General features: G+C 52.5%; 1 protein-coding gene across 3 annotated transcripts in view; it reads left to right on the forward strand.

Annotated features, from left to right (window-relative positions):
* Positions 1-4734: 4734 nt before the first annotated feature.
* The window catches only part of LOC137359319 (phosphoribosyl pyrophosphate synthase-associated protein 1), a 63421-nt gene continuing 55615 nt past the window's right edge, over positions 4735-12540 (forward strand). For 2 of the 3 annotated variants that reach the window (XM_068025342.1, XM_068025343.1), the window contains exons 1-2: positions 4735-4841; positions 8111-8222. In XM_068025342.1, coding sequence (XP_067881443.1) covers positions 8140-8222 — 83 coding nt within the window. In that variant the 5' untranslated portion in view covers positions 4735-4841; positions 8111-8139. Of the gene's footprint in view, positions 4842-4936; positions 5038-8110; positions 8223-12540 lie in introns of those variants that run through there. The other variant, XM_068025345.1, reaches the window with a different exon arrangement.

Consider the following 12540-nt stretch of genomic DNA (forward strand, 5'->3'; position numbering starts at 1 on the left):
CCGGTTTTCCTGTTGCATGGCGGCAGAGTGATGCCTGTATCCCTGTTGCATGGTTGCAGAGTGATGCCTGTATCCCTGATGCATGGTTGCCGAGTGATGCCTGTTTCCCTGTTGCACGGCTGCAGAGTGATGCATGTTGCATGGTTGCAGAGTGATGCCTGTTTCCATCTTTCCCTGTTGTAGTGTGATGCCTGTTTCCTTGTCGCATGGTTGCAGAGTGATGACTGTTGCATGGTTGCAGAGTGATGCCTGTTTCCGTGTTGCAAGGCTGCAGAGTGGTGCATGTTTCCCTGTTGCATGGTTGCAGATTGATGCCTGTTGCACAGTTGCAGAATGATACCTCTTGCACAGTTGCAGAGTGAGGCCTGTTTCCCTGTTGCACAGCTGCAGCGTGATGCCAGTTTCCCTGTTGCATGGTGGCAGAGTGATGCCTGTATCCCTGTTGCATGGTTGCCGAGTGATGCCTGTATCCCTGTTGCATGGTTGCAGAGTGTTGACTGTTGCCCTGCTGCACGGCTACAGAGTGATGCATGTTTCCCTATTGCATGGTTGCAGATTGATGCCTGTTGCACAGTTGCAGAATAATACCTCTTGCACAGTTGCAGAGTGATGCCTGCTTCCCTTTTGCACAGTTGCAGAAGGATGCCTGTTTCTCTCTTGCCTGGATGCAGAGTGAGGCCTGTTTCCCTGTTGCACAGTTGCGGAGTGATGCCTGTTTCCCTGTTGCACGGCTGTAGCGTGATGTTGGTTTCCCTGTTGCATGGCGGCAGAGTGATGCCTGTTTCCCTGCTGCACGGCTACAGAGTGATGCTTGTTTCCCGGTTGCATGGTTGCAGAGTGATGTTGGTTTCCCTGTTGCATGGCGGCAGAGTGATGCCTGTTTCCATGTTGCACAGCTGCAGAGTGATGCCTGTATCTCTGTTGCACGGTTGCAGAGTGATGCCTGTATCCCTGATGCATGGTTGCCGAGTGATGCCTGTTTCCCTGCTGCACGGCTACAGAGTGATGCATGTTTCCCTGTTGCATGGTTGCAGATTGATGCCTGTTGCACAGTTGCAGAATAATACCTCTTGCACAGTTGCAGAGTGATGCCTGCTTCCCTTTTGCACAGTTGCAGAAGGATGCCTGTTTCCCTGTTGCACGGTGATGACTGTTGAATGGTTGCAGTGTAATGCCTCTTTCCCTGTTGCAAGGCTGCAGAGTGATGCATGTTTCCCTGTTGCATGGTTGCAGAGAAATGTCTACTGTATGGTTGCAGAGTGATGACTGTTGCACGGCTGCAGCGTGATGCCTGTTTCCCTGTTGCACGGCTGCAGTGTGATGCCGGTTTTCCTGTTGCATGGTGGCAGAGTGATGCCTGTATCCCTGTTGCATGGTTGCAGAGTGATGCCTGTATCCCTGATGCATGGTTGCCGAGTGATGCCTGTTTCCCTGCTGCACGGCTACAGAGTGATGCATGTTTCCCTGTTGCATGGTTGCAGAGTGATGCCTGTTGCACAGTTGCAGAATAATACCTCTTGCACAGTTGCAGAGTGATGCCTGCTTCCCTTTTGCACAGTTGCAGAAGGATGCCTGTTTCCCTGTTGCACGGTGATGACTGTTGAATGGTTGCAGTGTAATGCCTCTTTCCCTGTTGCAAGGCTGCAGAGTGATGCATGTTTCCCTGTTGCATGGTTGCAGAGAGATGTCTGCTGTCTGGTTGCAGAGTGATGACTGTTGCACGGCTGCAGCGTGATGCCTGTTTCCCTGTTGCACGGCTGCAGTGTGATGCCGGTTTTCCTGTTGCATGGCGGCAGAGTGATGCCTGTATCCCTGTTGCATGGTTGCAGAGTGATGCCTGTATCCCTGTTGCATGGTTGCCGAGTGATGCCTGTTTCCCTGCTGCACGGCTACAGAGTGATGCATGTTTTCCTGTTGCATGGTTGCAGATTGATGCCTGTTGCACAGTTGCAGAATAATACCTCTTGCACAGTTGCAGAGTGATGCCTGCTTCCCTTTTGCACAGTTGCAGAAGGATGCCTGTTTCCCTGTTGCACGGTGATGACTGTTGAATGGTTGCAGTGGAATGCCTCTTTCCCTGTTGCAAGGCTGCAGAGTGATGCATGTTTCCCTGTTGCATGGTTGCAGAGAGATGTCTGCTGTCTGGTTGCAGAGTGATGACTGTTGCACGGCTGCAGCGTGATGCCTGTTTTCCTGTTGCACGGCTGCAGTGTGATGCCGGTTTTCCTGTTGCATGGCGGCAGAGTGATGCCTGTATCCCTGTTGCATGGTTGCAGAGTGATGCCTGTATCCCTGTTGCATGGTTGCCGAGTGATGCTTGTTTCCCTGCTGCACGGCTACAGAGTGATGCATGTTTTCCTGTTGCATGGTTGCAGATTGATGCCTGTTGCACAGTTGCAGAATAATACCTCTTGCACAGTTGCAGAGTGATGCCTGCTTCCCTGTTGCACGGTGATGACTGTTGAATGGTTGCAGTGTAATGCCTCTTTCCCTGTTGCAAGGCTGCAGAGTGATGCCTGTTTCCATGTTGCACAGCTGCAGAGTGATGCCTGTATCTCTGTTGCATGGTTGCAGAGTGATGCCTGTATCCCTGATGCATGGTTGCCGAGTGATGCCTGTTTCCCTGCTGCACGGCTACAGAGTGATGCATGTTTCCCTGTTGCATGGTTGCAGATTGATGCCTGTTGCACAGTTGCAGAATAATACCTCTTGCACAGTTGCAGAGTGATGCCTGCTTCCCTTTTGCACAGTTGCAGAAGGATGCCTGTTTCCCTGTTGCACGGTGATGACTGTTGAATGGTTGCAGTGTAATGCCTCTTTCCCTGTTGCAAGGCTGCAGAGTGATGCATGTTTCCCTGTTGCATGGTTGCAGAGAGATGTCTACTGTATGGTTGCAGAGTGATGACTGTTGCACGGCTGCAGCGTGATGCCTGTTTCCCTGTTGCACGGCTGCAGTGTGATGCCGGTTTTCCTGTTGCATGGTGGCAGAGTGATGCCTGTATCCCTGTTGCATGGTTGCAGAGTGATGCCTGTATCCCTGATGCATGGTTGCCGAGTGATGCCTGTTTCCCTGCTGCACGGCTACAGAGTGATGCATGTTTCCCTGTTGCATGGTTGCAGATTGATGCCTGTTGCACAGTTGCAGAATAATACCTCTTGCACAGTTGCAGAGTGATGCCTGCTTCCCTTTTGCACAGTTGCAGAAGGATGCCTGTTTCCCTGTTGCACGGTGATGACTGTTGAATGGTTGCAGTGTAATGCCTCTTTCCCTGTTGCAAGGCTGCAGAGTGATGCATGTTTCCCTGTTGCATGGTTGCAGAGAGATGTCTGCTGTCTGGTTGCAGAGTGATGACTGTTGCACGGCTGCAGCGTGATGCCTGTTTCCCTGTTGCACGGCTGCAGTGTGATGCCGGTTTTCCTGTTGCATGGCGGCAGAGTGATGCCTGTATCCCTGTTGCATGGTTGCAGAGTGATGCCTGTATCCCTGTTGCATGGTTGCCGAGTGATGCCTGTTTCCCTGCTGCACGGCTACAGAGTGATGCATGTTTTCCTGTTGCATGGTTGCAGATTGATGCCTGTTGCACAGTTGCAGAATAATACCTCTTGCACAGTTGCAGAGTGATGCCTGCTTCCCTTTTGCACAGTTGCAGAAGGATGCCTGTTTCCCTGTTGCACGGTGATGACTGTTGAATGGTTGCAGTGTAATGCCTCTTTCCCTGTTGCAAGGCTGCAGAGTGATGCATGTTTCCCTGTTGCATGGTTGCAGAGAGATGTCTGCTGTCTGGTTGCAGAGTGATGACTGTTGCAAGGCTGCAGAGTGATGCATGTTTCCCTGTTGCATGGTTGCAGAGAGATGTCTGCTGTCTGGTTGCAGAGTGATGACTGTTGCAAGGCTGCAGAGTGATGCATGTTTCCCTGTTGCATGGTTGCAGAGAGATGTCTGCTGTCTGGTTGCAGAGTGATGACTGTTGCAAGGCTGCAGAGTGATGCATGTTTCCCTGTTGAATGGTTGCAGAGTGATGCCTGTTCCCCTGTTGCATGGTTGCAGAGAGATGTCTGCTGTCTGGTTGCAGAGTGATGACTGTTGCAAGGCTGCAGAGTGATGCATGTTTCCCTGTTGCATGGTTGCAGAGAGATGTCTGCTGTCTGGTTGCAGAGTGATGACTGTTGCAAGGCTGCAGAGTGATGCATGTTTCCCTGTTGAATGGTTGCAGAGTGATGCCTGTTCCCCTGTTGCATGGTTGCAGAGAGATGTCTGCTGTCTGGTTGCAGAGTGATGACTGTTGCAAGGCTGCAGAGTGATGCATGTTTCCCTGTTGCATGGTTGCAGAGAGATGTCTGCTGTCTGGTTGCAGAGTGATGACTGTTGCAAGGCTGCAGAGTGATGCATGTTTCCCTGTTGAATGGTTGCAGAGTGATGCCTGTTCCCCTGTTGCATGGTTGCAGAGAGATGTCTGCTGTCTGGTTGCAGAGTGATGACTGTTGCAAGGCTGCAGAGTGATGCCTGTTCCCCTGTTGCATGGTTGCAGAGAGATGTCTGCTGTCTGGTTGCAGAGTGATGACTGTTGCAAGGCTGCAGAGTGATGCATGATTCCCTGTTGCATGGTTGCAGAGAGATGTCTGCTGTCTGGTTGCAGAGTGATGACTGTTGCAAGGCTGCAGAGTGATGTCTGTTCCTGGCGTCGCACCGGCAGCAGGAAGTGATCGGATGTCCCGCCCTTTCAGCCTGGTCTGGTTCAGGACGTCGGTGCGCTGATTGGCTGCTGTTGTTGTCACTCAGTGGGCGCAGGATTGAAGTTGGATCCAGTCGAAGGAGTCGCTTCAGGCGGCGGCGAAGCTCGGTAATGGAGCTCGAGGCGGCCGAGGCCCGGCACGGGGAGGCTGGGGGAGGCCGAGGCCCGGGGCGGCGGAGGCTGGCGGAGGCCGAGGCTCGGGGCGGCGGAGGCTGGCGGAGGCCGAGGCCCGGGGCGGCGGAGGCTGGCGGAGGCCGAGGCCCGGCTCGGGGCGACGGAGGCTGGGGGAGGCCGAGGCCCGGGGGTGGGTACTGCGTATTCAGCGACTGGAATCAAACCGGCGGCAGCGGGAGGTCCCCCCCCCTCTTTTTCCCCCCCCCTCTTTTTCCCCCCCCCTCTTTTTCCCCCCCCCTCTTTTTCCCCCCCCCTCTTTTTCCCCCCCCCTCTTTTTTCCCCCCCCTCTTTTTTCCCCCCCCTCTTTTTTCCCCCCCCTCTTTTTTCCCCCCCTCTTTTTCCCCCCCCCTCTTTTCCCCCCCCCCTCTTTTTCCCCCCCCCTCTTTTTCCCCCCCCCTCTTTTTCCCCCCCCCTCTTTTTCCCCCCCCTCTTTTTCCCCCCCCCTCTTTTCCCCCCCCTCTTTTTCCCCCCCCCTCTTTTTCCCCCCCCTCTTTTTCCCCCCCCCTCTTTTCCCCCCCCCCTCTTTTCCCCCCCCTCTTTTCCCCCCCCCTCTTTCCCCCCCCCTCTTTTCCCCCCCCCTCTTTTCCCCCCCCCTCTTTTCCCCCCCCCTCTTTTCCCCCCCCCTCTTTTCCCCCCCCCTCTTTTCCCCCCCCCTCTTTTCCCCCCCCCTCTTTTCCCCCCCCCTCTTTTCCCCCCCCTCTTTTCCCCCCCCCTCTTTTCCCCCCCCCTCTTTTTCCCCCCCCCTCTTTTTCCCCCCCCCTCTTTTCCCCCCCCCTCTTTTTCCCCCCCCCCTCTTTTTCCCCCCCCTCTTTTTCCCCCCCCTCTTTTTCCCCCCCCCTCTTTTTTCCCCCCCCTCTTTTTTCCCCCCCCTCTTTTTCCCCCCCCCTCTTTTTCCCCCCCCCTCTTTTTCCCCCCCCCTCTTTTTCCCCCCCCCTCTTTTTCCCCCCCCCTCTTTTTCCCCCCCCCTCTTTTTTCCCCCCCCTCTTTTTCCCCCCCCCTCTTTTTCCCCCCCCCTCTTTTTCCCCCCCCCTCTTTTTCCCCCCCCCTCTTTTTCCCCCCCCCTCTTTTTCCCCCCCCCTCTTTTTCCCCCCCCCTCTTTTTCCCCCCCCCTCTTTTTCCCCCCCCCTCTTTTTCCCCCCCCCTCTTTTTCCCCCCCCCTCTTTTTCCCCCCCCCTCTTTTTCCCCCCCCTCTTTTTCCCCCCCCCTCTTTTTCCCCCCCCCTCTTTTTCCCCCCCCCTCTTTTTCCCCCCCCCCTCTTTTTCCCCCCCCCCTCTTTTTCCCCCCCCCTCTTTTTCCCCCCCCCTCTTTTTCCCCCCCCCTCTTTTTCCCCCCCCCTCTTTTTCCCCCCCCCTCTTTTTCCCCCCCCCTCTTTTTCCCCCCCCCTCTTTTCCCCCCCCCTCTTTTTCCCCCCCCCTCTTTTTCCCCCCCCCTCTTTTCCCCCCCCTCTTTTTCCCCCCCCCTCTTTTTCCCCCCCCTCTTTTTCCCCCCCCCTCTTTTTCCCCCCCCCTCTTTTTCCCCCCCCCTCTTTTCCCCCCCCCCTCTTTTCCCCCCCCCTCTTTTTCCCCCCCCCTCTTTTTCCCCCCCCCTCTTTTTCCCCCCCCTCTTTTTCCCCCCCCCTCTTTTTCCCCCCCCCTCTTTTTCCCCCCCCCTCTTTTTCCCCCCCCCCTCTTTTTCCCCCCCCCCCTTTTTCCCCCCTTCCCCCCCCCTCTTTTCCCCCCCCCCTCTTTTTTCCCCCCCCCTCTTTTTCCCCCCCCTCTTTTTCCCCCCCCCCTCTTTTCCCCCCCCCTCTTTTCCCCCCCCCCTCTTTTTTCCCCCCCCCTCTTTTTCCCCCCCCCTCTTTTTCCCCCCCCCCTCTTTTCCCCCCCCCTCTTTTTCCCCCCCCTCTTTTTCCCCCCCCTCTTTTTCCCCCCCCCTCTTTTTCCCCCCCCCTCTTTTTCCCCCCCCCCTCTTTTTCCCCCCCCTCTTTTTTTCCCCCCCCCTCTTTTTTTCCCCCCCCCTCTTTTTTCCCCCCCCCTCTTTTTTTCCCCCCCCCTCTTTTTTCCCCCCCCCTCTTTTTTTCCCCCCCCTCTTTTTCCCCCCCCCTCTTTTTTCCCCCCCCCTCTTTTTTCCCCCCCCCCTCTTTTTTCCCCCCCCCTCTTTTTTCCCCCCCCTCTTTTTCCCCCCCCCCTCTTTTTTCCCCCCCCCTCTTTTTTCCCCCCCCCTCTTTTTCCCCCCCTCTTTTTTCCCCCCCCCTCTTTTTCCCCCCCCCCTCTTTTTCCCCCCCCCCTCTTTTTCCCCCCCCCCTCTTTTCCCCCCCCCCCCTCTTTTCCCCCCCCCCCTCTTTTCCCCCCCCCCCTCTTTTCCCCCCCCCCCCTCTTTTTCCCCCCCCCCTCTTTTTCCCCCCCCTCTTTTTCCCCCCCCTCTTTTTCCCCCCCCTCTTTTTCCCCCCCCCTCTTTTTCCCCCCCCCTCTTTTTCCCCCCCCCCTCTTTTTCCCCCCCCCTCTTTTTCCCCCCCCCTCTTTTTCCCCCCCCCCTCTTTTTCCCCCCCCCTCTTTTTCCCCCCCCCTCTTTTTCCCCCCCCCTCTTTTCCCCCCCCCCTCTTTTCCCCCCCCCCTCTTTTCCCCCCCCCCCTCTTTTCCCCCCCCCCTCTTTTCCCCCCCCCCTCTTTCCCCCCCCCCCTCTTTTCCCCCCCCCCCTCTTTTCCCCCCCCCCTCTTTTCCCCCCCCCCTCTTTTCCCCCCCCCCCTCTTTTCCCCCCCCCTCTTTTTCCCCCCCCCCTCTTTTCCCCCCCCCTCTTTTCCCCCCCCCCTCTTTTCCCCCCCCCCCTCTTTCCCCCCCCCCCCTCTTTCCCCCCCCCCCCTCTTTCCCCCCCCCCCCTCTTTCCCCCCCCCCCCTCTTTTCCCCCCCCCCCTCTTTTCCCCCCCCCCTCTTTTCCCCCCCCCCCTCTTTTCCCCCCCCCCCCTCTTTTCCCCCCCCCCCCCTCTTTTCCCCCCCCCCCTCTTTTCCCCCCCCCCTCTTTTCCCCCCCCCCCCTCTTTTCCCCCCCCCCCCTCTTTTCCCCCCCCCCCCTCTTTTCCCCCCCCCCCTCTTCCCCCCCCCCCCTCTTTTCCCCCCCCCCCCTCTTTTCCCCCCCCCCCCTCTTTCTCTCCCCACCCCTCTTTCTCTCTTTCCCCCCCCCCTGCTGTCTAGACTCTGTCTCACACTCTGTCTCTCATGTTTTCTTCAGTATTGAGGAACTTGTACCAGTCTCCAAAGATGAATGTGGCAAAAGGTGGTTACCGTGTATTCTCAGCCAATTCCAATGCAGCCTGCACTGAATTAGCCAAGCGAATTACAGAGTAAGTAGCCCCATCATTTCTGGCACTTTGTAAATTGAACATGGCATAACCCTTCACTCTGTACAGTACCTTACAATACAGTAATTTGTGTCTCACATGTTGAGCATCGGGACCTTTGTGTATAGCCACTCTTGTGGCTGCCTAATCCTGCACCTTTTCATATTCTGTTTTAATTATTTATACACTTTCCTTCCAATGTTTATTGTGGATTCAGCTTCCCCTACTGTTTGTGGGAGGACTTCCTGACAATCCCTTGCCTATAAATATATTCCCGTAACTCCTCTGCTGTTTTGGTGTTCTCAGATGATTGACCCATGGTTGCCAACTAACTGACCAGTAAAAGTCTGATAATTTGTACAGCTTATCTGATCTAACTCTTTTTGTAGTGAGACAGTCCTAGTTTCCCACATTGCTCCTCATAAATAGGTCTTTCATGCCTGGTAACAACTTAGTGAATTATGTCTGCGTGCTCTCCATGACCTCTTGCGTCCATTCTGAAGTGATATGCTTAAAACTAGCGGTTCAACAGCTGTATAACTTTATAGGTTACCCTGAATTTTATAGAGGGAAATTGTATTCTGATGAGAGATGATCTAGGACAAAATATAAAAATTGTACTTCAGTTTATTCTTGTTCAATATCCTATGTCAGCAGGAAGGGTATCTTTCATCCTTCATGGTAGAGGTGGCCTACCCAGACTATTGAGGTCTTTTTCTCAGTCATTCTCTGGATGTCAGTGTCACAAGGCCAGCATTTATTGCCTTAAAAAGGTGGTGGGGAGCTGCCTTCTTGAACTGCTGATGTTCATATTGTGTAGGTACACCCACAGGCTGTTAGGGATAGAGTTCCAAGATTTTGACGCAGGGACAGTGAAAGAACAGCAATATATAATCCAAGTCAGGATGGTATGTGACTTTGAGGCAGTGGGCCTGTGCAATTGCTGCCCTTATCCTTCAAGTTGGTAGAGGTCACAGATTTGGGAGCTGCTGTTGAAGAAACATTGGTGAGTGCTGTTGTGCATCTTGTGGATGGTACATACTGCAGCGCCGGTGGTGGATAGGGTTCTGATCACACGGTTGCTTTGTCCTGGATGGTGACTAGCTTCTTGAGTATTGTTGGAGCTGCACCCATTCACAGCAGCAGGGAGTAATCCATCACACTCTTGTGCCTTGTAGATGGTGGACAAGCATTGGGGAGTCAGGAGGTGAATCATTCACCACCGAATACCCAGCCTCTGGCTTGCTCTTTCAGTCACACACATATTCATAGAATGGTTAGTGCACAGGAAGAGGCTATTTGGCCTGTTGTATCCGTGTGGCTCTCTGCAAGAGCAACTCACTCAGTCCCACTCTCCTGCCTTTTTCTCATAGCCCTGCAAATTTTTTTCTCCTCTAACAAATCTCCCGTTCCCTCTTGAATGCCTCGATTGAATCTGCCTCCTCCACACACTCGGGCGATGCATTCCAGATCCTAACTACTCGCTATGTTTTTATAAAAAAGAAAAAAGTTTTTCCTCATGTCACCATTGCTGCTTTGGCCAATCACCTAAATCAGTGTCCTCTGGTTCTGGATCCTTCAGGCAATGGGGACACTTGCTCCCTATCTAGCCTTTCAAGACCCCTCATGATTTTGAACATCTCTCTCATGCGAATTAGGAGCAGGAGGAGGCCACTTGACCCCTCGGGCTTGCTCTGCCATTCATAAAGTTAATGGCTGCACTGATTACTCCACATTTCCACCTTTTTCCCCTCCCCCCCCCCTCCCCCCCTCCCCCCCTCCCCCCCCCAATAACCTTCCACTCCTTTGCTTATCAAGAATCTATCTACCTCTGCCTTAAAAATAGTCAAAGACTCTGCTTCCACTGCCTTTTGAGGAAGAGAATTCCAAAGACTCACGACCCTCTGAGAGAAAAGCTTTCTCCTCATCTCTGTCTTAAATGGGCGACCCCTTATTTTTAAACAGCGACCCCTAGTTTGCGATTCTCCTACAAGGGGAAACATCCTTTCCACATCCACCCTGTCAAGACCCCTCAACATCGTGTTTCAATCAAGTTGCCTCTCACTCTTCTAAGTTCCAGCAGATACCCATTCAAGGTATTAGTCTATTAAACCTTCTCTATACTGCCTCCAATGCATTTATATCCTTCCTTAAATAAGGAGGCCAGTACTCCAGATGTGGTCTCACCAATGCCCTGTATAGCTGAAGCATAACCTCCCTACTTTTTGTATTCAATTCCCCGTGCAATAAATGATAACATTCTATTAGCTTTCCTAATTACGTGCTGTACCTGCATACTAACCTTTTGCGATTCATGCACTAGGACACCCAGATCCCTCTGCATCTCAGCTCTGAAATCTGTCACCATTTAGATAATATGCTTTTTTTATTCTTGCTGCCAAAATGGACAATTTCACATTTTCCCACATTATACTCCATGTGACAGATCTTTGCCCACTCACTTAACCTATCCATATCACTTTGTAGCCTCCTTATGTCCTCTTCACAAGTTACTTTCCTACCTATCTTTGTGTCATCAGCAAATTTAGCAACCGTACGTTCGGTCCCTTCATCGAACTCATTTATATAAATTGTAAAAAGTTGAGGCCCCAGCACAATCCCTGTGACACACCACTCGCTACATCTTGCCAACCAGAAAATGACCCATTTATGCCTACTCTCTGTTTGCTGTTAGCTAGCCAATCTTCTATCCATGCCAAAATGTTACCCCCTACACCATTTTCTTCCCCTACAGCACTTTATTTTCTGCAATAACCTTTGATGTGTCACCTTTTCAAATGCCTTCTGGAAATCTAAGTACAGTACATCCACCGGTTCCCCTTTATCCACTGCACATGTAACTCCCTCAAAGAACTCCAATAAATTGGTTAAACATAATTTCCCTTTCACAAATCCAGATTGACTCTGCCTGATTACCTTGAATTTTTCTAAATGCCCTGCTATAACGTCTTTAATATCTTCTAATATTTTCCCTAAGACAGATGTTAAGCTAACTGGCCTGCAGTTTCCTGCTTTTTGTCTCCCTCCCTTTTTGAATAAAGGAGTTACATTCACTATTTTCCAATCTAAAGGAACCTTCCCTGAATCTAGGGAATTTTGGAAAATTAAAACTAATGCATCAACTATCTCGGCCACTTCTTTTAACACCTTAGGACGAAGTCCATCAGGACCCAGGGACTTGTCAGCCCACAGCTCCAACAATTTGTTCAGTACCACTTCCCTGGTGATTGTAATTTTTTGAGGTCCTCCCTCTCTTCCATTTCCTGACTTACAGCTGATACTGGGATGTTACTTGTATCCTCAATAGTGAAGACCGATGCAAAATATCTGTTCAATTCATCTGTCATCTCATTATCTTACTAATTCCCCAGACTCACTTTATTAACTCTTTTCTTAAATATCTTCAAGAAGCTCTTACTATCTGATTTGATTGAGTATTTTGAGGAAGTGACAAAGATGATTGATGAAGGAAGGGCAGTGAATGTTATCTATATGGACTTCAGTAAAGCCTTTGACAAGGTCCCTCATGGCAGACTGATACAAAAGGTGAAGTCACATGGGATCAGAGGGGAGCTGGCAAGATGGATACAGAACTGGCTCGGTCACAGAAGACAGAGGGTAGCAGTGGAAGGGTGTTTTTCTGAATGGAGGGATGTGACTAGTGGTGTTCCGCAGGGATCAGTGCTGGGACCTTTGCTCTTTGTAGTATATATAAATGATTTGGAGGAAAATGTAACTGGTCTGATTAGTAAGTTTGTGGACGACACAAAGGTTGGTGGAGTTGCGGACAGTGATGAGGATTGTCAGAGGATACAGCAGGATATAGATCGGTTGGAGACTTGGGCGGAGAAATGGCAGATGGAGTTTAATCCAGACAAATGTGAGGTGATGCATTTTGGAAGGTCTAATACAGGTGGGAAGTATACAGTAAATGGCAGAACCCTTAGGAGTATTGACAGGCAGAGAGATCTGTGCGTACAGGTCCACAGGTCACCTGAAAGTGGCAATGCAGGTGGATAAGGTAGTCAAGAAGGCATACGGCATGCTTGCCTTCATCGGTCGGGGCATAGAGTATAAAAATTGGCAAGTCATGCTGCAGCTGTACAGAACCTTAGTTAGGCCATACTTAGAATATTGCGTGCAATTCTGGTCGCCACACTGCCAGAAGGAAGTGGAGGCTTTGGAGAGGGTACAGAAGAGGTTTACCAGGATGTTGCCTGGTCTGGAGGGCCTTCGCTATGAGGAGAGGTTGGATAAACTCGGATTGTTTTCACTGGAACGACGGAGGTGGAGGGGCGAC

This window comes from Heterodontus francisci, unplaced genomic scaffold (assembly GCF_036365525.1).
Source record: "Heterodontus francisci isolate sHetFra1 unplaced genomic scaffold, sHetFra1.hap1 HAP1_SCAFFOLD_524, whole genome shotgun sequence".
Classification (NCBI taxonomy): domain Eukaryota; kingdom Metazoa; phylum Chordata; class Chondrichthyes; order Heterodontiformes; family Heterodontidae; genus Heterodontus; species Heterodontus francisci.